The sequence below is a fragment of the Mesoplodon densirostris genome, chromosome 19 (assembly GCF_025265405.1).
Source record: "Mesoplodon densirostris isolate mMesDen1 chromosome 19, mMesDen1 primary haplotype, whole genome shotgun sequence".
NCBI classification, from domain to species: domain Eukaryota; kingdom Metazoa; phylum Chordata; class Mammalia; order Artiodactyla; family Ziphiidae; genus Mesoplodon; species Mesoplodon densirostris.
Window position 1 is genome coordinate 3172456 of NC_082679.1, and position 11200 is coordinate 3183655.

Sequence of the window (11200 nt, forward strand, 5' to 3'; positions counted from 1 at the left end):
GTGACGTGGAACCAGCCTTTGAATCCAGCTGTTGTTAAAACCTGAACTCTTAAACCCATAGTCCCTAAAAGACAGCACACTTGTGCCTACAAACATGTGCATTCACAGACTCACTCACAAATCCCTCTGCCACAGCACCGTTCAAGCACAGAAACTCTCACTATGCCATGTTTCCTAGAAGATGGAGCTGATGGGGGCATCAGTTACCCTGACCTGTCCTCTGGTCCCTTTATATCATCTCCCACATGGCTGTGGGATGGGTGTGGTCTAGGGCTTCCTCCTGCTTAGGAGGTATCTTCTGCAAGCCCCACCCCTTTAGAAGGCCAGGTGGGAACCAGGTAAGGACTGGGGAAAAGGGGCTCCTGTGATGCAGCTTCAAGCAGGGCACTGACATTGCCAATTAGGACCAGTGGCCAGGAGGGAAGTTCTTTCTTTAATGCCATGCTCCCCTGTGCCAATGTCTCTCTCCGGGATTGCCAAATGGGATTTAAGGATTCTAGATCCCATTCCAAGCTCTCTGCTCAACATCTGCCTATTCCAAGGGACTTATGATGGGGAGAGGGGAGGAGAGGAAGACGGAACTGAAGATGCAGGGAAATTGAGTCCCCAGCCCCTCGTCCTGCCCAGAAGATGCTCGAAGCCTAAATTTCTGTGACTCAGAACCTCCAATGCCCAAAGCTCTGATGGGAAAGACTTCATGTTGCCGACTCCCATCCCATTCCTTGAACTCATGCCCTCATTCTAGGGCAAGAGAAGCAGTACACGGTCAAGCACAGAGGATTTGGAGACCCACTGCCTGGGTTCACATCCCACCTCCGTGACCTTGGGCAATTTACTTGAGCTTTGTGCCTCAGTTTCCTTGTCTGTAAAAAGCGAATAACAGAACCCCCTTCTTATGAGTGTGAAAAGTCAGTCCCAATGCACAGAAAGCATTAAGATTAGTGCCAGGCTTGTAACAGGCACCAGCAAAAGTTATTAATTTCTACAGGTCTCAGAGGCAGCCAGGTCTGCCAGAAAGTGACATATGCATTCCTAAAACTCTCTGCAGTAGGTAAAGTTGCAGGCAAAAACCAGATGGAAAATGGGATCCGTGATACATTTTAAAAAGACGAACAATTAAAATGGTAGTGCAGTTTTATACTTGCTAACTAAGTATGAAACACATGACTGGTACAATAAATACTGCAATGCTACAATAAATACTACAATATTACAATAAATAAATGAATACTACAGCCGGGTACAGTTTCGTTGTGGGTTTTTTGTTTGTTTGTTTTTTGGTGGTACGTGGGCCTCTCACTGCTGTGGCCTCTCCCGTTGCAGAGCACAGGCCCCGGACGCGCAGGCTCAGCGGCCATGGCTCACGGGCCCAGCCGCTCCGTGGCACGTGGGATCTTCCCGGACCGGGGCACAAACCCATGTCCCCTGCATCGGCAGGCGGACTCTCAACTACTGTGCCAGCAGGGAAGCCCTCATTGTGGATTTTTTTTTTTTTGCATTTACCTCTTTGGAAAAAATCATGCATACGCAAACATGAAATTCCCGTGGTGAGCAAATCATCCCCTAATGCAACCATTGCATTGGCACAAATTTGCATTTTCAAAAGCAGCCTTGGAACAGAACTAAATATGCATGTTTCAATTCCCTCTTCTTGCTTTTGATCACCATCCCCTCCGAGGCTAGAGCTCCAAACTCTCACAGCCTTTATACTTTTAAACTTTCATTCCCGGCAGGGAGAGTCTTTCTTAGGGGGAGACCAGCAATTTGGAAGGACCCCGTAAAAATCCAGCAGCAACCTTCCTGCTCCCACGAGCACCAGGAAGCCGTCCCCCACACAGACCCACTCACCATTCATCTCTGCTCTCATCTGCTCGCATAGCGAAGTCAGCTTCATGCGCTCAAAGATGCGGACGGCCACGTCCCATATCTGCCTTACTGATAAGTGTCCCTTCAACAGACAGAGCAGGTTGGTGGGACTGATGGCCTTCAAGTCTGCCCAGGAGACCTTCTGGACGTTCTCAGGCAGCAGCTGTGGGGACTGGAGGTGAAGTTTGAAATCCTCCAGCTGATACCGATCCAAGCCCGTCAGGTAAGACAGTAGCTTATCACTGGAGCCATCAGCTACAAAGAGGCTAGAAGAAGAAGCCATCTGGCCCAACACGCAAGGTTTCCAGCTTCACTCAAGAACGCTTACAGCCACAAAATGAATAGCACCTGTGGAAGACAGACAGCTAAGACCATGAACCATGACTTTCACCTCCTTCAAGACTGTCTAATCTAGCCACGTGTCCTGTTTTCTCCTCACAGCACCTCCTGCTCTGTGTTTGTGTGGCTTATTTCTCTCTCTCTCTTCCACGTAAATGTCAAGTCGCTATGAACACAGACCTTGCCTGCCCTAGGCTGTACCACCAGTGCCCAGAAAAGCACTGGACAGACATGAGGGCCTCAGCTCTAAGGAGAAGGAAAAACGATACTGCTGGAAGAAATGTTCACGTCGTGAGGTACGGGGAGGTCCTTCTGGATGATACATGATTTGGCTTGAACTTGATGCTAGCTAGAACAGCCTGTCACACATACATTGTACATCTGCTTTAACCATGAAGTGTGGCTCATCATCCAGTTATAGGAAGGGTTAAGTCTCAACCCCCTGCAGTCTCCCACCATCAGTGCACTGAAGGGAATTCAGGATGGGAAAAACAGGATGAAGCTTTCTGTGCTTTCATCTTCAGGCTCCTACATAGTGAAATGCGTATCTAAGGAAGAATCTCAATGACTCCAGACTCTTGCATCTTCCCATATATAGATAAACACTAAAATCAACCTGAGAGACCTGTTCTTTGTGATTAACAGTCATCTTTTACAAAGATGTATGATTGCATGTATTTCCTGACCAAAAAAAAAAAATCATATACCCTGGCCCCTCCTTTACCTCTTTGGAGAGTCCCCTCACAGCTACTGAGAGGCTGTTTCCCAGGCTATAATCCTCAGTTTGGCTCAAAAAAAAGTCTTCTAATCTTATTATAGATTGTTTATTATTTACATCAACAATACTAAGCACTTCCTATATACCATGAACTGTTACCCTCATTTCATTCTCTAAACAACCAGTCACGCACAGTTTTGTTTACTAATTCTATTTTTTAAAATCTAAGAAAAAAAAAGAAATGGTCATGAAGAACCTAGGGGCAAATACGGGAATAAAGACGCAGACCTACTAGAGAATGGACTTGAGGATATGGGGTGGGGGAAGGGTAAGCTGGGACGAAGTGAGAGAGTGGCATGGACATATATACACTACCAAACGTAAAACAGATAGCTAGTGGGAAGCAGCCGCAGAGCACAGGGAGATCAGCTCGGTGCTTTGTGACCACCTAGAGGGGTGGGATAGGGAGGGTGGGAGGGAGGGAGATGCAAGAGGGAAGAGATATGGGGACATGTATATGTATAACTGATTCACTTTGTTATAAAGCAGAAACTAACACACCATTGTAAAGCAATTATACTCCAATAAAGATGTTTAAAAAAAGTGAAAATGAAATGACAGCTTCACAATGCTGTAAAGAATAAAATACCCTGCCACTTAGATTCTATGTCAAGTGAAAATATCCTTTAAAAATGAGGGGAAAATAAAGAGATTTCCAATCAAATGCTGAGTAGCCAGGGGCCGCCGGGAGGTGGGAGAAATGGGAGATGTTGGTCGAAGGGTACACATTTCCATTACACAGTGAATAATATCTAGGGATGTAATGCACCCCTTCGTGGCTATGGTTAATAATACTCTATTGTATTCTTGGAATTTGCAAAGAGAGTAAGTCTTAAGTGTTCTCATCACACACAAAGTCAACTACGTGAGGTGACAGATGTGTTCATTAACTTGATTGTAGTGATCATTTCACAATGTGTATGTGTGTTAAATAATGTTGAATAGCTTTCAAAATCATTTTGTACAACTTAGCCATGAACAATTTTTATTTGTCCATCTTAGCTCGATAAAGCTGTAAATTTTTAAACTTTTAAAAACAGAATGTATTGCCAGCAGACATACATACCACTAAAAACTGTCTAAAAACTTTTTCAGATGAAAGTATAGCAGCACAGAAGGAAAGAAAAAGCACAGAAGTAGCTGGTGTGTGAATCAATGTGAATGAATATTAACCCTTGACAACGACAACACCTTCTGGACTTTATAACATACGTAGTAAAATAAGAAAACAATAACACCAAGAATGAAAGAAAGTAAATGAAACAAGAGTTTCAAGGTTCTCACATTGATTGCAAAGTCCGGATGTAATCTCAGGTCAACCAATGGTGAAAGATGAATACTGAACTCTCTGGGGCAACCACTCTAAGAATAAAAGAATGTAAGTTAAAGAAAAATGATATTACAAAGTATTTCATTTATTCAAAAAATGGTAGAAAAGGAACAATAGAAAACAAGAAAATATACTAAATTCCAAATGTGTCAACAATTATATAAGCATAAGGGGGGCTAAACACTAAAGAAGACTATGTCAAATTAGACCAAAAATAAAAGGTACACTTCAAGTACAAGAGCATAAAACGTTTAACATAAATTAATGGGGAAAAATGCAGTGCGCACACCCTAACACCAAAAAAATGGGTACAGCTATATCATTACCAAAATAGATTGAGGCAAAGTTGTTACTAAATACAGCACACTTCATAACAGAATCAGTCCAGCAGGAAGATACAGCAAGTCTAAAATTTTATGTACCAAATAGTATAGCTTCAAAATATATAAAGCAAAAAATAGAACTAAAAGAATGATTCATTAGAGATTTAAACACACATGTCAATAACGAAGTGAACAAGCAGGGGGAGGGTTGGATTGGGAGTTCGGGATTAGCTGATGGAAATTATTATTATATGTAGAATGGATAAACAACAAAGTCCTACTGTGTAGCACAGGGAACTATATTCAATATCCTGTGATAAACCATAATGGAAAAGAATATGAAAAAGAAAGCATATATAGGTATAACTGAATCACTTTGCTGTAGAGCAGAAATTAACACAACACTGTAAATCAACAACACTTCAATTTTTTAAAAATGGAAAAAAAAATTTCTTCAACCTTTCTGTACATGCCTAAGAATGACTTTGGAAAGCACCACAAACACTGATTTGGGGAGTTACAGAAAAACTTTAGTGATCAGGTGAATTCAAAAGCATGGAATCCATGAATAAGGAAGATCAACTGTAATTAGTATCATGTGTGTTGAGTGTAAGACGGGATCCCACAGGGTCCATGAGATTATACCGTGTAGAACAAGCAAGCCTAGGAAAGGGAATTGTAAGAGACTTGAAGGATGCATCAGATTGAGGCAAGGAAGGTGGAAAGAGGGTTATAGGGCAGTGATCAGTGGAAACAGGTGCAGAAACCCTGGAGGGAGAAAACACAGGAAGGGAGAAATTCAGCTGCACTTTCTCAAAGACCTATCAAATCTCCTGGGTCTAGAAGGTGGGAAGCTTCAAAGGAGAGAGAAACAGAGCAGAACCCTATGGTCCTTGCCCCCCATGTCCTCAGCCTGCATTTTGTCTGTGGGAAAACTTTAGTCAAAGAATAAGTCTAATCAGAGAAGTGAAAAAGTGCAGAAACGAAGGAAAACACTCCAACAAGACTGCATAATAATCACTTAGTCTTTAAGCATAGTCAAGGACTTTAGCTCCTCCTTAAGGGCTATAAGGTAATATTCTGAGCCATATCCTGTGAGCTGTCTTGTAGATACTGAAACGCCCACCAGGAGGAAGAAGTTAAACTACATGATGACCAGACTGTAGCCGTGACATAAGCTGCCACAATTCTGAGAACTGGCCTCAAGGAAATGGGAAAAAAATGACCCTGGACCTGAAGACTAACTGTACTTAAAAACAATCAATGAAGCTGATCAGACCACTGACGACCAATTTCAAGATGACTGTCAGAGGTGACTGTGCTGTTTCTGCATGGAGCCCCCTCTCTCCGTCTATAAAAGCCCTTGCCCCTTGATTGTCAAGGAGGGGGGAGCCGGCCTTTGCACAGGAGTCCTCATTCCCGCCCCGCAGCTGCCGGCATCCAAAATAAAGCAGACTTTCCTTTCCACCAACCTTGCCTCTTTATTGGCTTTTGAGCAGCTAGCAGCCTGACCCCACTTTCACTTACAAGAGGACAAAGGTGCAACAGATTCCTGCTGATTAAGAAAACACCAGCAACAATGACTCTGCATCTTCCACTCCCCACCCCAAGCTCCTCATAACCACATTTCTAGTCTCTGCTTACAAAAGTTGGAGTCTTTTCTGTACCTCACAGACTGGAATCCTGCAGTATTTTCCTACTGGGACTGGCTTACTTCACTTAGGATGATGTTCTCCAGCTTCATGCATGCTGTCACATACGGCAGGATTTCCTTCTTTTTTAAGGCTGAATAAGATTCTATACGGACTTCCCTGGTGATCCAGTGGGTAAGACTCTGCGCTCCCAATGCAGGAGGCCCAGGTTCCATCCCTGGTCAGGGAACTAGATCCTACATGCCACAACTTAAAAAAAAAAAAAAAAAGATCCCACATGCTGCAACGAAGATCCTGCATGTTGCGACTGAGACCCGGAGCAGCCTGCCTAAATAAATAAATTAAATAAATAAAATAAAATAAAATAAATAAATAAGCAAGCTTAACCCTGTTCTCATTAAAGTTAAAAAAAAAAAAAAAAAGAAAAAAAGAAAAGGGCTTCCCTGGTGGCACAGTGGTTGAGAGTCCACCTGCCGATGCAGGGGACACGGGTTCGTGCCCCGGTCCGGGAGGATCCCACATGCCGCGGAGTGGCTGGGCCCGTGAGCCATGGCCGTGGAGCCTGCGCGTCCGGAGCCTGTGCTCCGCAGCGGGAGAGGCCACAACAGTGAGAGGCCTGTGTACCGCAAAAAAAAAAAAAAAAAAAAAAAAAAAAAAAAAAAAATTCTATTGTATGTATCACCCATGGTGTAAGTTTCAGTTATGCAAGATGAATTTGTTCTGGGGACCTGCCCTACATCAAAGTACCCATAGTCATCAATACTGAATTGTACCCTGAAAATTTTCAGAGGATAGGTGTCATGTTAAATGTTCCTACTACACACACACCCCCCCACACACACAGGACACAAAGAAACTTTTGGAGGTGCTGGCTATGTCTATTCCCTTGATTGTGGTGTAGGCCTGTGTCCAAACTCATCAAGTTACATATGTTAAATACGTGCAGTGTTTTTTCGTATATTAATTATACCTCAAAAAAGCTGGTTGTTTCCACCCACCCCACTACTTTAAATCAATCACAATAAAGCTGTTATTTTAAAAAAGAAAAGAAAAACCAAAGGACACGAAAGTTTGAAGCCCCAGAGAAAGGAGACATCACTTACCCATCAGACTTCCAATCTCATGCAAGTTTCTAGACGCCCTTTGCAGGGAACCTCAAATAAAGTCAACTCCACGCCCTCCCCAGCCTGTGATTGGCCCTCAGGTCCCTTCAGCTCCTATCAGATCTGTCTCTGGGCGTCCCTCCCCCTCCATTGCAGCCTATCCCTGCATAGGTCAAGAAGCCACCAAAACTCAGCTGCTACAGGTAATTGCAGAGGGCTTCTCTTTTAGGTGTAAATCATCCCCACCTGGGAGAGGAGAGGCAGAGATGGGTTTCTAATTAAAACCCATCTGATGTAAATGGAATCTTCCACTTTAGCCAAAGGTCACTGATGTGAATACCTCTCCTACCATCTGAGGGGTCTTGTAGAACAATGAAAGAGGAGAGGAATCAAGAGTGCCTGAGGCCTCAGATACGGAGAACAGACTAGTGGTTGCCAAGGGGGAGGTGGGGGGGAGGGAAGGATTGGGTTTTCGGGGTCAGCAGATGCAGACTATTATGTATTGAATGGGTAAACAACAAGGTCCTACCGTATAGCACAGGGAACTATATTCAATTTCCTGGGATAAACCATCATGGAAAAGAATATGAAAAAGAAAGCATATATATGTATAACTGTACATATATATGTACATATATATGTATACTATACAGCAGAAACTAACATAACATTGTAAATCAACTATACTTCAATACAATTTTTAAAAAGAGTCTATGAGCCCTGAAAATCACAGAGGCAACGACATCTAGGGACGACTTCTTCTCCCAATGCCAGGAAAACCACCTATGAAGCCGTTCCATCATAAACACGGAGGCTTTTCCACTGAAGTCAGGAACAAGACAGATGATCTCATGGCCACTACTAATTAACATCATGTTGGAGGTATTAGCCAATTAAATTAGCAATTTTAACGAATTTAACTCACCCCTGTCACAAACATCATCCCAAAGCAGAAAGAAAATGCACTTGGTTTGCCCCACCTTCCAACTTCATAGGCTCTGGGGATACAGGCAGTTGACAATTGTAACTAATTTTAAATTTAAATCAGCAGTTAGGAAGCAAGTAGAGAAAGGCATAAGAATTGGAAAGGAACAGGTAAAACTATATGTGCAGATGACTTGATTACATTTCAGAAAACCCAAAAGACGGCAAGGAAATCTACTACCAATATATGTGTTTATATATATGTCTGTGTGTGTGTCTGTGTGTGTGTGTGTGTGTGTCATTTTCCTACACGCTCTGTCTCTGAGTCTCCTTCGACAGGGTCTATTGCTTTGGGACCCACATTAGGTCCTGGTGATACCGAAACCCTCCTTTTGCTTAGTCAGATTACATTCCAAATAGGGGAGGTGCTCATGTGAACAAGATCACCCAATGAATGGCTGTAGACGTTTTCCGTTGGATGCAGCGCCTTTGGGCTGACAGCAGTGTCGCCCTCTGTGAGTCTGGGGAACACCCCAATCCTGAAATTGTCTGAAGTTGCTTGTTCTTCTGAATCTAAGAGGGAGGGGAGCAGGTCCTTCACAAATGGGAAGCACCTGTGAGAATAAGCCTTGTAGCCCAATTCCTCTGACCGAGGATGCTAAAGGCTTTCAAATCTGTGCCATGGAGAAGAGTGATAATGCACCAGCCCCAGCCAATGGGAAGGGAGGATGCATGTTGCCCAGAACCCCAGAGCCTATTAGGGTGGAAAGTGGGGCAGACCAAGTGCTTTTTCTTCCTGCCTTGGGAGATGTTTGTGACACGAGGAGACAGGGAGCCTAGTTCCCTTCAGCGGTGAGTGGTGGTGCTGTTCTCCTCTCTCTTCTGTCTCCTATGTTTCCACATCACTTTCTTACAGTTACTATATCAGATACTTGAGTTCACCAGGTCCAGTTGGGCTCAGTTTCTTCTTCTCTCCCCAGTTCCTTGAGCTGTAAAGTCAGGTTGTTTACTTGAGACCTTTCTTTTTTCCTAAGGTAGACTTTTTCTTTGTGCTCAAATATCAGAATAACAGAATCAAGAGTGGAGGTGAAGCTTAAGTAGCGTGGCTACTTAAGAGGTGGTCGTCATCCACAGGGAGCTTGCAATTCTCCAAAACCACTGCAGTGAATTGATGGAGATAAAACTTTGAGTCAGTACCCAATACATGATGACTTAAGTAACCAGGAAGTTCTCGGGTGATGGAGATGAGAGTTAACCGATGATAATATGTAAAAAAGATAACCCAGAGAAGCGATAGGATACGAGTAGTAGGTAGACCAAGGCGAACGCCCCACTCCCCCTGTGACTTCATTCTGTTCTCCTCCATATTCCACTTTTTACACACAATAAACACGATGGAAGAAGACAAAAGAAAGACATATGGTGGCGAAGATGCAAGAAGATGCATAGAAGGGAATAAACCTTTGATTCCAGGTGCTTTTTATAAATTCCCATTGAGCCTTTAAAATAATCATGGTATAGAAGGAAGCCCTGAGTCATTGTTAGCTATGATGAACCAGGCACTGTCTTAAATATACTTGTGGGTGTATCTCTTTGAGAATCCTCACAACCCCAAGAGCACATATGATAAGATCCCAGTGTCAGAGATGAGAAGAGGTGCAAAGAGGCTCTGCAATTTTCCCAAAGTCACCTTGCTAATAAGTGGCAGAGAGAATTAAACACTACAAAGTGGTTTTGAGTCTAAACACTGAGCCCCAATAGTGGAGGGGCTCCCAGGGTTTTCCACAGGCCAGAGACTCTTTGAGGAAGGGGGGAAGAGGATATCCAGCACGTGGTTTGCTCCATCAAATATGGATTACATAAATCTGTTCCCCGGGGTGGTGTTCTCACGTCGTGTAACTTCATGTCTCCCCAGGTCGCGTCTCTTCTCTCTTCCAACTGGTCCTCTTTATCGCTGGCACTGAGGCTCTCGGCCTCGAGTAAAGATGAGTGACGTGAACTGGAATTCTGACTCTTCCTCCTGCTCTTCCTCCTCTCCTTCCCCCCTTCTTTCTCCTCTCACTCGCCTTCTTTCTTCTCATCCTCTCCCTCCTCCACCTTCCCTTTCAAAGATGGAGTCATGCTGTACATGGTCTATTTAAACAAGGAGAATCTACAAAGGTTCAAGCAGCTTTTAGTGGAAGAGAGCCCCAGACCTGGCTCTCTCCAGATCAGCTGGGACCAGCTGAAGACAGCCCGGTGGGGGGAGGTGGTTCACCTCCTAATCGAGTCCTTCCCTGGACGCCTCGCTTGGGAGGTGACTCACGACATCTTCGCCAAGATGAACCAGGCAGAACTGTGTCTTCGGGTACAGATGGAGCTGAATGGTGAGTAAGAATCCGGTATACAAGACGGGGTTGGGCTTGGGTGCTACAGAGCTAAACGCTTCACTAGCCACTCCTATGTAGATGCACTATATTTACACTTTATTTTCTTATACATCTAAATATACACATACATAGATATATACACATATAGCACATGCATACATGTATATTAAAGCGTTTATTTTTTTATTTCTGTCGACTAGGGTTTTATCTTTTAATTTGGAAATTGGCTCCCTTTTTCATTGACATATAGTTGATTTACAGTGTTGTGCTAGTTTCAGGTGTACTGCACAGTGATTCGTATATATATATATATATATATATATATATATATATATATATATATATATATATTCAGGGGACACGGGTTTGAGCCCTGGTCTGGGAAGATCCCACATGCCACGGAGAGGCTGGGCCCATGAGCCATGGCCGCTGAGCCTGTGCGTCCGGAGTCTGTGCTCCGCAATGGGAGAGGCCACAACAGTGAGAGGCCTGCGTACCGCAAAAAAAAAAAAAAAA

At 43.7% G+C, this 11200-nt stretch overlaps 1 protein-coding gene across 1 annotated transcript in view; it reads right to left on the reverse strand.

Annotated features, from left to right (window-relative positions):
• The window catches only part of NLRP13 (NLR family pyrin domain containing 13), a 31795-nt gene extending 23529 nt beyond the window's left edge, over positions 1-8266 (reverse strand). The window contains exons 1-2 of the mRNA XM_060085055.1: positions 8175-8266; positions 1849-2174 (exon numbers count right to left, since the gene is read on the reverse strand). Coding sequence (XP_059941038.1) covers positions 1849-2174; positions 8175-8266 — 418 coding nt within the window. The remainder of the gene's footprint in view (positions 1-1848; positions 2175-8174) is intronic.
• Positions 8267-11200: the final 2934 nt, after the last annotated feature.